General features: G+C 42.8%; 1 protein-coding gene across 5 annotated transcripts in view; it reads right to left on the minus strand.

Moving 5' to 3' along the window:
* Positions 1–15: 15 nt before the first annotated feature.
* whrna (whirlin a) overlaps positions 16–17,381 on the minus strand; it is a 105,554-nt gene continuing 88,188 nt past the window's right edge. For 3 of the 5 annotated variants that reach the window (XM_053861874.1, XM_053861864.1, XM_053861855.1), the window contains 5 exons: positions 13,038–13,112; positions 11,880–12,456; positions 9,339–9,496; positions 8,176–8,298; positions 16–4,099 (listed from right to left, as the gene is read on the minus strand). In XM_053861874.1, coding sequence (XP_053717849.1) covers positions 3,917–4,099; positions 8,176–8,298; positions 9,339–9,496; positions 11,880–12,456; positions 13,038–13,112 — 1,116 coding nt within the window. In that variant the 3' untranslated portion in view covers positions 16–3,916. The remainder of the gene's footprint in view (positions 4,100–8,175; positions 8,299–9,338; positions 9,497–11,879; positions 12,457–13,037; positions 13,113–17,381) is intronic. The other 2 variants (XM_053861892.1, XM_053861883.1) reach the window with 1 other exon arrangement.

Here is a 17,381-nt window from a genome sequence, read left to right on the forward strand (position 1 = left end):
AAAATTAAACACACTTTCTGTATAAATATCATGTCGCTGTACAACACTCCTGATCAGCTCGAGCAGGCAGCAGAAGAATAGGCAGACACACAGGGCAAAGCAAAAGGAGAAGAAAGTCCAGAGTCGTGGCGAGTAAAGCAGGAGGCACGCTCGAGTCCACGACTTATGAATCTGACCTTTACTTAGGGTGGGCGGCATGAACATTTTTGGGCATCGCAATTTCAACTAATGTCTCTGCTGTCTCATCGGAGAGCAGGCCGGCAGCTTTCTGTCTCATGGTTTGAGTGATGACGCTGTCGGCGGTGGGCACCGTTTTCCTCCATCATCCCGCTCTCACGCAGACTTCACAAAAATAGCTCAAACCAAAGCCTTGTCCATTCTGACCCAAAATGATGATGCTTCTTGGTAGCTGGGAGGATTTTACTCAACATTTTCAACCACTGCAATTCATATTTACAATATCTACATTTTACCTGAGTGAGCTACAACAGAGGGATTCGGTGTCAGGAACTTGCTAAAGCAGTGAGTAAGTGGACTGAACTTCCTACTCAGGTTACTAAGAATTGTCAGCTGAAAATAGACTGATCATGACAGATGAATAGAGGTCAAAAAAGGCAATAAAGTTCAGTCCAAATAAGGGGGAGAATCACTTTTCTTGTTTAAATGAAGGAACACTTTGCATCAGATGCCCCATATACCGGCGTCTACACCAGGGGTGAAGGTCAGCCGCAGTAAACTAAGAGAAGGACTAAGCATCATCCAACCACATCATGAGCAGCGTCGGTCGCTTTCTGGATCTCTTAACCGCAAGAGCTGAGAGAAGGTTTTGGATTCATGTCACACACACCTGCAAGTACTGCGGTTTGTTTTCTCAGAACTGATTGCATTTTGAGGTTAGATCTGACATAGAGTTGTAATACAAGGAAAAAAAGAACATTATTTTTCGTAATCTGTGCTGTGCCGCTGAACTAGTTCACTTTGTCATAATGTTTCTGTGTTGTGAGAACCTATCACAGCTGCTTCTGGGACGGGGTGGGAGGGACATACACACACGCCTACAGACAAGTCACGCATGAGAACAAACATACTCCACATTCAAAGGTTTGCAAACTTCAGTCAGAGTTGAAAACAGCGAAAGACATTGTATGTTTATCGTTGGTCATTATTTTTAAACTTAGGAATAGAAACTCATGGAGGCTCAATTGGATTTGTCGAAAGAGTGATGCCTATTTTAACAGTAGTTTTCGTCCCTCAAAAGCAAATAATTAAAGCTATTTCAAAATACCTAGGAAAAACCACCCTTTCCCTCCAGTTTATTTTAAGGATTTATATTGAGATTCTTTAAATACAACCAAAGAGTGTATTTATAACCAAATAACAGATTCAAAGCACATAATGTCATGAAAAATTAGTTACATTTAATGTCCTTTTTCTTCTGTCCCTCTGTCTTTTGACGGCCCCTCACACTGGTATCAGAATATAATGTGGCCCCTTCAGGAATTTAATATTAGCACAGTGGTTTAAATAACAGTTCGGAGGGGAAAACTGGGCATGTTGATTTAAGTTTTCAGCTCATTCAAGATCACAGTGAAAATATTTTGGAGCTCAGGATGAAGCAACCTCATTATTTTAGGATCTTAATATCCACATTTTGGATTTTGTTGAGGTTGTTTGTGGCAAATAAATAAAATAAATAAAATAAAAATAAAAAACAACATTGAAGTAGGTTTGTGATTCCAAATCTACCATTGAAACTTTGTGTTGAAACTGCTATTATGCCAAGAGTCAATGACATTGGAGCAATAGCTCCCTGTGTGACGGATGGCTCCATAGCTCAGTAGCTTGTAGTAGTAAACTAGTGCCTAGTTCTTGTTGGGAACACACAAGTTGTATACATTTTAACGCCTCATATTCATTATCACAGTTTCGTCTCGCAGATGACTTATTAAAGCATCCATTGAAAGGACCGTGTTTATACATCAGAGAAACCCGATAACTAATGGAAGGTGAAATGTTCAAGTGCGTATTAAACTGAAGCCGCCGCCGCCGACTTCCAGGGAATAGATGCTTAAATGAAGAGTAATTCCTCCGAGAGGACACGCCGCAGCTCTCCTTTATCTTCATCTACATCAGCCGCACATGTGCGCTAATGCAAATGCATGTTGACACAAAGAGAATTTGAAACAGACTAAATTGACTTTCAAGCTTTTTAATGGATATGGAATAAGATAAGGACATATTAATCTCCCAAACTAGTCTAATGGATGCACTAATAATAAGTGCTTTTTGATTAAAGTAAGGTTTTGAAACTTTATTCTGAGCTCAGTTAAGTCTGCGGTTGCATCCCCTCGGGATGCTTCCAGACGCATCCACAAACATCTCCAAAACACTACACTCAACCAACATTTTTTAAAATATGAATAAGGATATTGATAAAATTGATTGTGAAGGCATGTTACACTTGAGCGGAAACTTCCATGTGATCATTTTCTCAGACTGAGGTGGGAGTTTGGTATGTGGTAAATGAAAAGAGATGAAAGTCAGACAGATGAGGGCACAGAAACACACACTTCTCCAGCTGCACCTCACAGACAAACGCACAGGAACACACACGTGTTCACGCACTCATGCGCAGCCACCCGCACACACTCCCTGAAATTAGTTCAATGACTTCCTGTTGATGACAGGGAGTCTTTGGAACATCCTGCTCACACCCCTGAGAGAAGGGTAATCATCTCCACAATAACAATAACATCCTACCATACACCCCACATAGGACACACACACACACACACTGCAGCTCCATCTCTCACTACACTACTCATGCTTATCTTCTAATTGCCTGCCTGCAAATAGTAACAGAAAGCAGGTCTACTTGATGCTTCATTCGTCCTCCTCAGGACTTCATAGTGGGACAGAGCAGCTCCAGGAAGCCTGAGTAGGATTACAAGCCAGCAGAATAAGATGCACAGGGAAAACTAAGTATCTCTCTACTTAAATGTTCGCATTCATCCGGCCAAATCTGGAGTCACAGTGCCATCTTTTTTATTTCTTTTTTTTTTTTCACGGCTTTTGTGACTAGTCACTGCTGATGCTGGAGAAACGGATGACATTCCCATGACAACGGAACAATTTCTATCCATCCTCGGACCGATGTGACTGGCTCCTTTTCTGCAAGGCATGGCTGTGACTATGCTCTGAGTTTGCCCTCTGGCTCAGCTCTATTTTTAAGGGCAACTCATTGCTCATGTTTCCCAAAGGACAGAAGAATATGGCTTTAACTTTTCATGGTTCATCTGAGATAGCCTCAGGCAAGGTTCAGGTCTACACGTCCCTCTTTAGCCGCTAACACACAGAGGACTTGAAGTCAAGTGATTTTTAAGTGACATGACCCATCATTTAAAGCGTCTCCTTTAACAGCAGTTGTCATGGATGTTATGGAAACATAGCAGCTATATGTCACATATATATCTCTGCACAGATAATGGGTTGGATGATTAATCTAGACGCACTATTATACACGATACATAGGGCTCTGTATGTATCTACATTTGTACATATATAAATTCAAGCTAATAAGTGTCACTCAGACAAAGCGCTGAATGAGTTTCGTGGGAGGTGAGGGGTGCTACGAGAAGTTCCAGCGATAGTGACGGGTCCACGTTTGATCACCAGCACAGCAAAGAAAAGAGATCAGACAGGTAAGTGCATAAGGTCTCACAGTGGGGAGGTAACATGTTGAGCAGAATCCTGAAACAGGACAAAAGGTCATTCCTTCAGATTAAAGAGGAACCTTCATGGAAAAGTCTGGGGAGCCCCAGAGGTCAAACGGAGGTCTCCTCGCATAATATTTGTGCCATTTTCGAACACTTGAGTCTGACTTTATATGGGATCCTGCTCCTCCCTGTTCACTCAGCTATAGTGCCACGTTGAATTCGGTCACCAGAAAGTCCACATGGTCCCTCTCTTTGGTCTTGAAGGCCTCGGCAATGAGGCGTGCAGCGTCCTTGTGCTCGCGGCCCCTCAGGGACGTCCCGTTCACCTCCAAGATGACCTGCCCCACCTTGAGCTGGCCACAGTTGTGAGCGGAGCCTCCACGCTACAGGTACAAAGAGAGACAAGTACAGATGAGAGGAGTGGATTCATCAGTGCTTGTACTCTTTACAGTTGTGGCGCCTTCTAACTGAAGATGTGGGCAAAGACGGGAGTTGCACACCAACAAACAGGTGAGAGTTAGTTCTAGAGTGGTGGTCCAGATGTCTTACAGGATCAATGTTAAATTGTGTGGATGCAGGAAGGACTGGTTCCTTCGAGTAGTTAGGCATGGTGCTAAGTAGGAAATGGATGTATACAGTACCATAGTTTCTGTACGACATGATGCACTGAACTAAATGTACTTAACTTTAAATCCTACAACTTAAATATCGATGCAGCTCCGGATTATGTATGGAATATTGAAACAAGTATTACATCCAATTCAATTTAGATTGGGGTCTCTAACACATGACCCGCAAATCAATGAAAAACAGCAACAACAAAACAAACAGCAACAACAAAGAAACAGAAAGACAGTGGAGACTTTCAGCTCTGGGGTGCCTCCAGAGGAGAACACTGACCAGCATGTTATTCAAGACTGGCACCATGAGTGTGATGCAAATTTGTGAGGACGACTTACTACTTACTACCCTGAGCAACATTTGAAAGCATGTTTCTGACAAAGTCCTGGAGTAAATACAGCTGTTAAATCGGAAGTTAGTGGGAAGAGAAAAACAGTTACCAAGAGATTATGACGATCGTAGAGTGACACAGGAACTGACAGTGAGTCTGTTTGCTGTGACAGTCCATCAGTAGCATAAACTGGTGCCTCACTGCGTCCAGGGACTTGGTGGAGGCTTGGTCAAATAACAATGGTGGTGGCAGGAAGTGGGGTAGAAGGCGGCATCATCATCATTGTTGGTTGAGAGATGAATGCTCCAGTGGATCAGATAAACAAAAGTTATGGAATTCACTATGGCTGCCACCTAGCGAATTTACTCTCATCCCAATCTTTGCGTCACACTAAAGATTAGTATTATTTACAGTATACCTTTATCTGTAACCATTTTCAAGCTGCACAGTCGAACATTTCACTGAAAAAATCTAGTGCAGGGTGAAGAGGATTTAAAAACAATTATTTCCAATGCAGATGGAAAGGTACATCACAGTTACTTTCCCCTGGTCTGTGGCTCAACCTCCTCAAAACTTTGCCTCTGTGGACCCGGCTCACTTGATCTTCAGACCCCAGTTCCAGATTATGAAGCCTAAACATGCAATCTACACGTTCAGATGAAAGATTACTTAAAAACCAGTTTAACACACTGCTACAACAAATGTCCAGCTCTAATAATAGTATTGCTTGTCAGGCCAAGACTCTACGCCTGGGGTAAAAAACAAACAAAAAAGGATAATGAAATTGTGAATAAGACCTATACTTCTGTACTGCCAGGACAAACATTCTCAATACAGGCTTGGATCGGCTAAACAATTGTATAACACCAACCAGTCTCCTTGAAAGGTCAGATTCCTGATGACGTTGAGAGACTATTGCCACACTGAATATCTCACCATGACGTGTTCTCACATTAACATTTCTGGTTTAATATCACATCATGCATGGATTCCACACCGGTCTGAGGAAAACAAACAGCTGACCACATACATCTCCTCTGTAAATGTCAAGTAGGCATAGAGCACTCCGGTGTGCCGCCACCGTCCTTGCCTGGTACCGACGACTAAATGTTTGAATTCCTGGAACTGTCTGGGATAAAAATGATACAACCCCAATCTTTTTTATAAGAAAGTGTACTTTAACAAATTCAAATGATAAATGGTGACCTCAGAACCCAAGTAGCTTTTAAGCAATGTACTACAGTTGATTGTTAGATTGGTTGAACTGAACCAAGACACAACTTCTTTTTATTCTTAAAGTAGCGTCTGCACATATATTTCAGGTGTAAATTTGGCTAATGCAGCATTGAAACAAACTCCCCTCTCTGTAAATGTCAAACTCCCAACATGCTTTGGTGAGCGGAAGACGTATGTAGACGGCATGGTCCACCAGGTGCGCGCACGTCCGGTGCTTCAACATCCTTCACTCATCACGGTGGGAAGAGCACTGTGATAGCAGCCTCAGCAGGAGTGATGGTGATGGATAATGGCAGGGCAGCAAGCTCTGGCTCATTCATCTGAGCCTCATCTTCAGGTGCAGAGATTGAGGCCAGCGCCCAGAGAAATAGGAAATAGATAAGCCATAGGTTTGTTGCTTCTACACTCCATTGTCTTCTCCGTCAACATCCCAGAGAGAAATAAAACTCAGCTCCAACTCGGATTTGATGCCATCATCCGTCCAACGTGAAAAAAAGCAATGCCTCAAGGAAGACACAACAAATGATTCTGTTTTTGTTTAACTTTCCCGTCCATGTATCAGCCTGGCTGGGAGACATGGCTTTAGGGTTTAATAACTTCAGCCTTGCTCTGGGTACAAAACCAAGTACTGCAGAGCACTTTCTCACCATGGAACATATGGTCAGTCACAAGTGGCTCCAGACAGGAAGCTTGGCGTGGATAGGTGGAGGTCAAAGGTCGAGCTGCTTCTGTCTGAATCAACAAGCTATATGCAAATGTATATCACCATGCAACACATCAGCTTCCCTTCCTGATCTTCCCTTTCTTCTTTGCTTTTTTCACCCGGCCACACTGGCTCAAAGTGGATGTTTTTCTTGGCAGATTTACGTACATACATCTTCAGTGAACCACGGCTGAGTCCTGGTCAGGGTTGCGGGGAGTGCTGGGGCCTGTCCCAGTGGTCATTGGGCAAGAGGCAGGAACACACCCTGGACAGGTCGCCAGTCCATCACAGGGCGCACACCATTCACACACACGCACGCACGCACACCTATCAGCTATGTTGTTGGCAGTGGGAGGAAACCTGAGTACCCAGAGAAAACCCACACGCATGCGGGGAGAACATGCAAACTCCACCCAGAAAATGTAAATATATAGGCAAATAAATGAATAAAAATATTATTTGAACAACAAGCATCCACGGTCTCCAGAGATTTTAATATCTGAGAAGAGATGCATCAAACAAAAACAATTTCATCCAATATAATGTACAGATTGTCTATATAGGCTTCACCCATAGAAGTGGTTGCAGTTTCACACCTCTGCAGATGGAAAGCAGCACCCTCTCCATGTATGTTTGATTTGGCCAAGGCTATGTTTACTATCATTTCAAGTCCCACAATCCCATCCCATATTGCGCATTTCTCCTCCCAACACAGCATCATATGTCACCCCGACTGACCTTCCCTTGTCTGGCATTCCCACACCAATTCAACCCCACCGTCCTGAAAGTCATCCCCTGTCCGCATTCGTATTCTCTCACTGGCTTCTTCTGCATGTCTCATGCTCTTGACGCTGATTTTGAAAATGCTGATTTTCAATCCTTCTCTTTCACCCGTCTTGTTGCAATCAAAAAGCTTGTTTGGCGCTGCAGGTGCTGCGGATACTTCCCCGACCTTAAACGCTATATGAAGTAATGCAAATCTTTCATTGACTTTGGGATTGATGCAAACGTGCACAGCACCGATCACAGTTAAAGTCATCTCTATGTGCAATTCTTGACCTATTTTGACTATAATAACTAGAACCTCATCCTTAGAAGTCATACACACACTTGCCAATCTTGGGTCATTGATCAATCACTGGCAACTATGTTTTGGAATAAACCAGAATAAAAGCAAAATCCATAACAGTCCCTTCAAGATGACTACAGGCATGAGCCAAGCAGAACTGTAGTAGTAGTAGCTTTACAGTATCAACTAAATAAAGCATACATTGATGTACATATGAACTGAGCCCCACTTTTCGGCTACTTCTTCCTATACGTCCTTCATTCACCAGCTTTTTTAGTCAACCAAACCTGACTCACACATAGCAAGAGACGGTTAAAAATTGTCCTCTAATGGTCATGTCTTCAGGAGGGCGGTCGAGGTTACGTCTAATTTTGTTCAACCCAGCAAAGGTATCGGACAGTGACATCACTGTCATGATTCACAAGATACTGTATCCGAAGAGAAGGAAACTAAAAGCATCACATAGAGAGCCACAAAAGGTTCTCTTCTTTTGACCTACCTGTATTGTGACTATTCGTGGCAGCGGTTGGCGCGTGTTGGCCCCACCTTCGATAGCAATACCCAAAGTGCTCGCACTCTTTGGCACCCTCACTAACGTCGATGTTGGCTCCAGCAGACCAGGCTACGTTAAGGGAGAAGATACTTATTATCATACAAGGCCGTGGTAATGAATTAACATTAGGAGGAGGAATAACATTAACATTTGGAAATGATCCTGATTAAAATTGGCTGTTTTACTTCATTATGATTGAATTTTTTTCCACTTAAAAACCCTCTGTTCATTAGAAATTCTACCACAAATTCACCAAAATACACATGTAAATAAAATAAAAAGTCTCCACTGTACAATTGTGGCATAGCAAGCTCCCAAACATAGTTGTCGAAATAATATAATATAACATCCTCGGCCAATAGGCCCAGCACACACAGGACTACATGAGTGGGAGCCTGCTGGTTTGAAACTGTACACATATTTCTGTCCCTTGCATTGATCCATTCTGCTCAACATGTGTATTCAGTGACAATGTCAGAGCTGCTGCTGAAATGCTTTACAAGACTCTTTGTTCGAAGCCGTCTGCTGACATTAGCTCTTGAATTAAGATCGCGGGAAACAACCTGTTCAGCTCAATGTGGTACGTCTTCAAAACATTCATGACTTTTAAAATTTCCTGACCAGTTATGAATCCAATTTTAGTGCCTCATAACTCCTCGTTTCAAAAGACGTTGACCTTTCAAGCCCTCCATCATAAACAATCTGGTTTCCTTTGAGCTAACGTGTAATTCCTTCCATCAATCAATAAGACGCCGGGCGCGATTTAAGCGTTTCATTGGGCTTCGCTCTGGTGCAGATGAAACAGGTGATGGAGAAATGAAGTGAGAGGGAGATGAACGGATGACTCAAACCAATACACAAAAGAAGACATGGTTGTGGATAAAAGTGAAGGAGGAAGAACATTGTTAGAGTGGGGAGTTTAAATAGCAACACATTTCAATGCATAGAAGAATCAGTAAGCCCCAAGCGGTGTTCAGTGTCACTGTTCATCTGTTCAGGCTTGAGAAGCGTTTGCCATTTGCCAGTAGATAGCACACATCTCAGTTCATCCAGAGACATTTCACATGCATCATCAACGTGTGTCATGTTTCCTCCTCAGACACCCTCACCGGTTTAGCAGAGCTGCTCCCTCCGCCCCCCTGAGGGTGTCGAGAGTGTGAGGCATGGGAGTTGCTATCTTTGCTGATGTGTCCTGACTCGGCGATATCCACCCCACTGTCTTCACTGAGGGTCTGACCACTGTCTGACAGCTGGGACAAGGTGCCACCTGAGTGAGACAAGGGGCACAAGAGGGTCACCGATTCTACACAACTGCCAGCTCTTAGTTATGGTCAAGAAGAAATGATCTCTCATTACGTTTCTCATCATCTTCACGTAATGCAGCATGACAAGTCTATTACATGTATTAAGGCGTGATGACAACCTTCCAAGACAGCACCTGTGTTTTCCATGTTAATACCAAAACAGTATCAGTGTATATGTGCAAGATTTGCTTCCATTTTTATTCAATTAAAAAAAAAACAATCTAGTTAATGAGAGAATTTGTGATTAATTAATCTGAATTAATCACAGTTTAATGGTTTAAGAATATTTGCCACAAGAAGCCACATTTTTCAATTGGAATGAGTTTGGTATATTAATGACTCAAATGATGGACCCAAATAAATCAGGATGGTGGCTATATTCAAGTTTTATATCACCTTGTTTAAACTAAAGCTCTTTTCATGTCTTGAAAATATTTGTATAAGAATTTCAATTTTACAAGAATTTCAAGTCCATTCAGAGTAGTGGAAACCCTGGTCACTGTGTAATGAAAAACACCCCTGAACAAAAGCAAACAGATGCTTTTCTTTGCTTTTGTTCGGGGGTTCCTCCATGTTTGTTGTTGTTGTTATCATCCTAGCTGCCACGTGTCTTGTGCATCAGTGTGATCAGTGGACCAGGAACTCCTGCACTTACAAAGGTCCCCTGTTGTCTGTAATTACTTAGTCATAATGTTTGAAGTCCCCCCACTAATTTTTATTTATTTTAATTTTTTATATATTTACTTATTTATTATTTTGAGTTACGTATAAACATAACAAAATATTACTGTGAAACAGCTTTCTTTAGATAAATCCACTCGCAGTAAAAGGTTGTTTATCCGTTTTCACCTCATAGCCCACGTCTGTGGCATTTTCACTTGACTCAAAGGCTCTTGTCACAGTCAATATTGTGATGGCAATAACCATTTTCCTCCGTTAACTTGCCGTATCAGCAGGTCCATTTCAACTGGTGTGTTGGCCCACACAGGCAGCCTTCCTTTTCAATTTGGTCTTGTCACACTAGCTAGAGAACTACAGTGCCACAACCATCTCTTGATGAAACATTAAACTGCATTTTGTATAGCTGCGTCAAGCTAAATGTTTTTTTACAGCGCAGGCAGACCAAAACCTGTGACATTAAAAAAAGCCATTCAATATGTCCTGAAGCCCCGGATTGCCCCCAGGCCACACTGTCAACTTGCTTACACTGAAAGCAACTTCCACTGAGCGCATTCAACCAAAGCTGGAGTTCAGTAGGTATATAGTACACAGCATTACACAAGCAAGAAGTGCTACATATGATGACAGATGTAAACGTGAATTTTAGGTTTTGAATAATGTCTCTCACTGGTCAGAGCAGTAGTAATGATTGTTCCTGTCCTCCAATATATCAGTTGGTAGCATTTAGAGAATGCCGAGAATTTCTTTTTTTACTCAAGTGAAGCATTCAAATATGGCTTCATAATGATTCCCAAGTTTAAACCAGATGTAACTGGCATGCAGGCAGGAACTTTGGGGGGTCAAGTCAGAAACCCGTCACAAAAGTAGTTATTGTTGCATGTACAGTCAACTCCTTGAAACAACGCGGTGGTTGAGGGGAGGTTTTTTTAAAAAAAAGATGGAAATGGCAGACTTCCCCGTACATACAGTAACTTGTAATGAACTTCCTCTTGTGCCCCTGAAATGACTTAAATGATGCATACATTTTGACTAGGACCCCTTATCTTCAATATACAGACTACAATAACTCAAACTCCAAAACATTCAGCATCATCAAGTTGTGTCACTGCGGCTGTGACAGGATGCCCTTTCTCCTCTATGAGACGCTTTGAGAAACAACAATCCATTCTTTAAATGTTGCCGGACTCTTTCTCATCCAGATTCTACTGCGACCGAACGTGTGTGGGAGAGAGTGTCAGCTGGATGTTTTTTCAAATGTGCTGAAGTATGCATACATGAAAATGCTGTCACACCCACTCCAGACGGCTGACAACCCGCCACACAAATTCAGCTCAAACAAGTGCGATCATCATCGCTGCATTTCATCAGCATCTCACTCTTTCTCTTCCCTCTGGCCAAGTCATGCAGTTATCAGTCCATTGACTTTTCTTTCATAGAGCATATCCATTAAAAAGGGCCACTAGGCTTCTACAGTCAATGGTGGGAGCTGTTTTTTTAAATTCCAATTTTAATTTGATTCACTTCAATAAAAATAAAAAAAAAGAAAAGAACATTTGGTATATTATATATTATATATATTTGGTATATATTTTTTCACCCCACTTTCTTCCTCTAGATGTGAGTGATATATTACAGTGAACAAATCTTGGTGTTTGGCATCCTCACCTCGTGCTTGTGGTAGGGGCCGCACCTCATTGACGTCTGGTTCTGCGTTGGGCCTGTGAACCTCCACAGTGACAAACTGTGATTTGGAGCCAAGAGGGGACGAGGTGGAGGAGGCTTTGGATAAGGACACAGGCTTCCTTGGCAGACATGGAGGGGGTGGCGGAGGAGCAGGGAGGGGCGGGGGAGGAGGTGGGGAGGCAGGATTGCTGCCTCTGCTCGGGGACTGAACTCTGGGGAAAGGGCCAATATGGTGTTGGCCGACCATGGACAAGTGAGGGGATGTGATTTGTTCTCTCTTAGAGGGGGCTGATGATTCTCTCTTCCGCACGGCTGCATATTCCCGTGAAGGCTCTCTGGGGGGCTCCCGTTTGAGGGGAGCGGGGGAGGCAGGCGCGTGCCCCGGCTCTTTGCTCCGATTATGGGAGCTGGGAGCTGTGAAGTACAAGCCTGAGTGGTTGGATTCAGATGATGGGCATTTGTTAAGCTGGCCTCTTCTGCTCGGGCGTCTCTGCACCCTCGCTGGGGGCGGAGGCTTGAAGGTGGGGGGCGATTCAGCCGATGTGGACTGAACCTCGTCCTGGAGCGGGAAGATAGTTCCGTCATCATTCACACGAGACTGAATGAATAAAATCGTTTGGAAGTCTTTATCTACTTTCACTTGAAGTAAGCCACACACATTTATTGTCACAGCTCTGCTCACGTTTGAACACCATCTGTCGACTTTCTTGTGCACCTCTGAATACTTTACCTGTTGTTCTGCGGAGATTCCAGCAGCACCTGGTCGCGCTTAATAACAAACTTAAAGGGGAATGGACAACACTTAGATGACATAAAAGGCTCGATGAAATAAAATTCATGTTTGATGACAGTGATGGGTGGATTTTTTTTTAATCCTATCAGTGTTTAGTATATTTGAATAGAGGGATAGTAAAAGACCAGGACATGGTCTGTATTTCAATCGACCCCTTAGAGGTGGTTTACAAACTTGAGCTCACTCTTTGACTTTAAACTTTTGCAAACTGGGAGAAGAAGCCTGAAGGTCAGGATTTCACATCTCGCTGCATCCATCCTGTTTCTAAAACATGCCCCCACTTCTGCCCTCAACACATCCATCGATGTGAGGTCAGATCCAGAGCTGTTAGTGCCTGCCAGGCTCACCAGCGAGATGTCGGGCAGCAGCGTGTTGAGGCTCTCGGGAGGCTGCGGCTGATGACTATCCACTGCACTGTCGTTCTGAAAGAGGCAGGGGAGAGGTGGCTGTCAGCGAGCACAGAAGACAGACTGATGTGTGTCCACCTGAAAAACTGTCTCTCTCAGATCTCCAACAAGCAAGTCACACACATTTCGGAATCCAAAACACGACATCAGTTACTGTAAGGTCAAGATTTGTAGTCAAGGTGCCAGTGATTTACGACAGAGATGTGCTGGGTTCACTTAACCGTGCCACAAAACAGGAGCGCCATCAATTCTTCTTAATCACCCAACACAGCGGAGCTGCATGGGGAGCACTTACCACGAGTTTATCGCAACAGTCAATAGCCACTCTGCACCACTAGCAATTAGACAACGCTGCTTGTTTGCTACGGCGCAACTGTCCACACTCCATTCACAACATGAGCACAACACAAAACACTTTGTTCAGCAGGCTGTCTGATGTAACAGGCTGGAAGATTCACAGCAGGCGTTGAGTTTAAAGGCGGCTGTCAGAGTCTTAACCCTTGAGTTGTGCTCTACAAATCCTCACATGAAAGAGGGTCACAGACGTAGATGTTCATTCATTATTTGACTGCTGGGTTAGAATTCTGATGAAAAGCTTTTGAGTATTCGACTCACTAGTAAAGTGTTGTTAAGGAATGATGCAGAGACCTTGCGCTGTTTAGTTAAAGTGTTGTAGCAGTAACGAAAAGCAAACATCTGTGGATGAACACACACAGGGGATGAAGCATTACCACACTAGTGCCTCAGGCTTGTTGGCAAAATAAGCATTCATTTACAACAAAAACGGTAGAGTGTCATTTCAAACCAAAGTTTTGTTATGTCAAACATTCTCTCTCTTTGGTCCAAAAGAAAAAAAAAACATGACAAACACTAAAATCTGCTTTCACCCTGCCCCCTTTTTTAACTCAATAAACATGTAATAATATTTTATTCTCAGTGTGTTCATGAATTTTGGGTATATAGACTCTGGTTATCTTTATAATAGGACTTTTAGTGAAATTATATGACTTGTGTTGTCTCTTCCCTGTGCATTTTCCTGTCCAGTACTTTGATCGTGACATGATTCTACTTTTGAAGCCCATCCTCAAAAAGACCTGGTCATAAATTTTACTGTATATTACTGTATATTTTCCATTTACAGTTCTATCAAAAGTGTCTAGGGGTCCACATTTCCAAGTTGTCCAGAGAGCTAACCAGACTTCATGAGGTGTTTCATGAACACTTGCTTGCAAATGAACTTTTATCATGTATCAATTCATTTATCAATATTTATCTATTATATATTATTATATCTATTATTAATATTTATCAATATTTTCTCCATTTATTTATCATTTATATATTTATTTATCAATGCATTATTCATTATTATTATCATGGTATGCATCCTGCGTGCACACTTCTTTTTCTTTTATTGGATGCAGGGACACGAAGAATTTCACCATGCGTTGTACCGCTTATAACTGTATGTGTGACAAATAAACCTCTTGAATCTTGAATGTGCCCTGTGTTCGACGTGTCCAGGGTTTCCCCGCCTCTTGCCCCAATCTCTGTGATAGAATCCAGCCCCTTACCGCCTTTTATACCCAACCTTTTCCCCTCAGAATCTGCCATCCAGCCTAGATATCCAGCATAACTGTACCTGCACGCCTAGAACTTTGGACCCCATTACTTGACTTCTGACTTCTCTGGGAATTGTCTGTTGTCACTGATCCTTTTGCCTGTGACCTGGAATCTGGATCTGTCTACTGCCAAACTTATAAGCATGACGGCTCTGGTGTCAAATCCAGGAATGTTTAATAGACTGTCTAACTCTGAATTGTGTTGTGTTCCCTTAATCTGTTCTGCCACCTTGTGAGAAACACAACAGCAAAACAATAACTATGAATGAAACTCACAGGAATATTAGGTCAGGGAATAGATGAATATTTGGTGGCGTTCCAAATGACCATCTGGAGCTTGTAGACGTGCTTTCTTCTGTTCATTGTGTGAGAAAAGTTAGCAATACAACTGCCACCTGCAGTCTCACCGGAGTTGGACTATTATTGGTGTTGACTGTAATTTTAAATACTAAGCAAAGCTTGCGTGAAAGGAGATGAATACTTGTACTTTGTTTAATCCCCATATGTTGCATAACATCTATTTGCTGCTCTTACCCCTCATTTTTTTAAGATAGCGAACTTCACCAGTTTCACCCACAGCAGAAGAAGAAGCAGCTCTCAGTCATGAAATGAAAAACGACTTGATAAGCAGCACATTGTCTCCACTAAAGCGTCCAAATGGTCATTGTAATTCTGTTGCCGAATGGGATTTCTTCCCCCAGTCTGGCTCTGATGTTTGTTTCCCTGCCTTTTGCTTTTCTTTTAAATTAGACTTCACTTGCTGGTTACTAATCTGTTTGCATTCAATATGTGTTTAACTTTACCAGTCAAAAAATAAAGTAGAGGCATCATACATAATACAACAGACAGCTGGATCCAAGATTAGAAAAAAAAAAAGCTAATTATTAATGTCAGATGTTTGGTTGTTTGGGCTGTTGCCATTGAGTTGACAGCAACATTATACAAGGATTATACCGCAAACAAGAGCCCTGAAAGAGGTGCATTTCTCTTGCCATGCTTTCTGAATCACACATGACGTCAACAAAAATGTAAAAAGAAGATGGTTGGATGAACAAGAAAATACTGCTCTGCATCATCTTTTATCTTGAATAGATGTTTACATCAGTAGCAATGAAAAAAGATGTTTACTCCGACGGCCTCCCAGCTCTCAGGAAGCCAACACTTCATCCTCTTATACCTACACAGCTCACTAATCTTCTACACACAGCTGTGATCGGCGTCACAAACTGGTCCAAAACGGCTCTAGACAGAGAATGATAATAAAAAGCACTAACACACATGCACCCGTTATCAAACAGAAGAAGCAGAGGAGAAAGCCATGCAATGAATGCGAATGAGAACGTCACTAGAACTAATCTATCACAGGTTTATCTTCTCTGTCAGCTGAGAGGCTGAGTGTACGCACATGTCCATCATCACCAGGACGCCTTCTCTACATACTAACAAGAGCGGCGGCAGGTGTGCTGGCCTACACTGCCATTCACGGTTAACACAAAATGAAATCTCCAGATGCAATGAAATTCATTTGGCATCCAGATCACTATGCTTGACATGATCCCCGGATGAAACTAAAGGTCTTGCAAGATAATAAGAAATACACACAGCTGTATAATTTCGTAATGTCAAGTCATAATGACCCAATTTGTATTCTTGAGCAATCATGAGCAGTTTCCAAAAGTCAACAGGTCTCAATTCCCTTGTGGCCACTTGTGACATCCACAGTCTGAACCATGGGTTTTAAAGTGTGTGGGACTGTTTTTTGTTCTACATTTCTTCATAACAACACAGTGAAAACAAGGGCAAAATGGCATGCAAATAAGAGGACAACTGCCTTTGCGAGTGTTGATGCACCAAGTCATTCAGAGAAATACAGAAAATCCTCCAAACCCATAACAAATGTCTTTGTGACTTGATGAGACTTTGACCATCTCAAACATTTATGTTTTCCAGTTTTGTGGAATTACAAAGTAACAGACAATCATTGATGCTGTCTGCTATGGTTCCAGACAGACTGTCTCTGGTGCCAAAGACCCCCCCACCCAAAAGGAGCCCACCTGCGCCCACTGGTGAGCTCCTCGATGGACCCGCTGCAGTTTGCCAATCTGCCTGGCATCAGTGTGGAGTACACCATCATCTACCTCCTCCACACGTCCCTCTCTCACCTGTAGAAGGCTGGAAGCACTGTGAGGATTATCTTCTTTGATGTCTCCAGTGCTTTCAACACCATCCAGACCACTGCTGGGGGACAAGCTGAGTCATGCTGGTGAGGACCACCACCTCACTAGCTGTTTATTGGACTACCTGACCAATTGACCCCAGTCCTTGAGGACACACTGCTGTGCTTTTCTGCTGTAGCGCAGACTTCGCCCACAGCACCCCATCCTTGCACACATAGAAATTCTCTACTTATGGACAGAGATGATCGAGAGTACAGGGAGCTGACGCAGGACTTTGTGGACTGGTGCCTCCAGATCAATGTGGGTAAAACCAAGGAGCTGATGGTGGACCTCTGCAGGCGCCAACATTCTCCACCTGCACCGGTGAACATCCCGGGTAGTGATGACAAGAGGTGGCATCATACAAGTGCCTGGGTGTTCACCTCAACAACATACTGGACTGGACTAAAAGCATGGATGCTCTTTTCAAAAAAGGGCAGGGCAGG

Source organism: Synchiropus splendidus, chromosome 1, assembly GCF_027744825.2.
Source record: "Synchiropus splendidus isolate RoL2022-P1 chromosome 1, RoL_Sspl_1.0, whole genome shotgun sequence".
Classification (NCBI taxonomy): Eukaryota; Metazoa; Chordata; class Actinopteri; order Syngnathiformes; family Callionymidae; genus Synchiropus; species Synchiropus splendidus.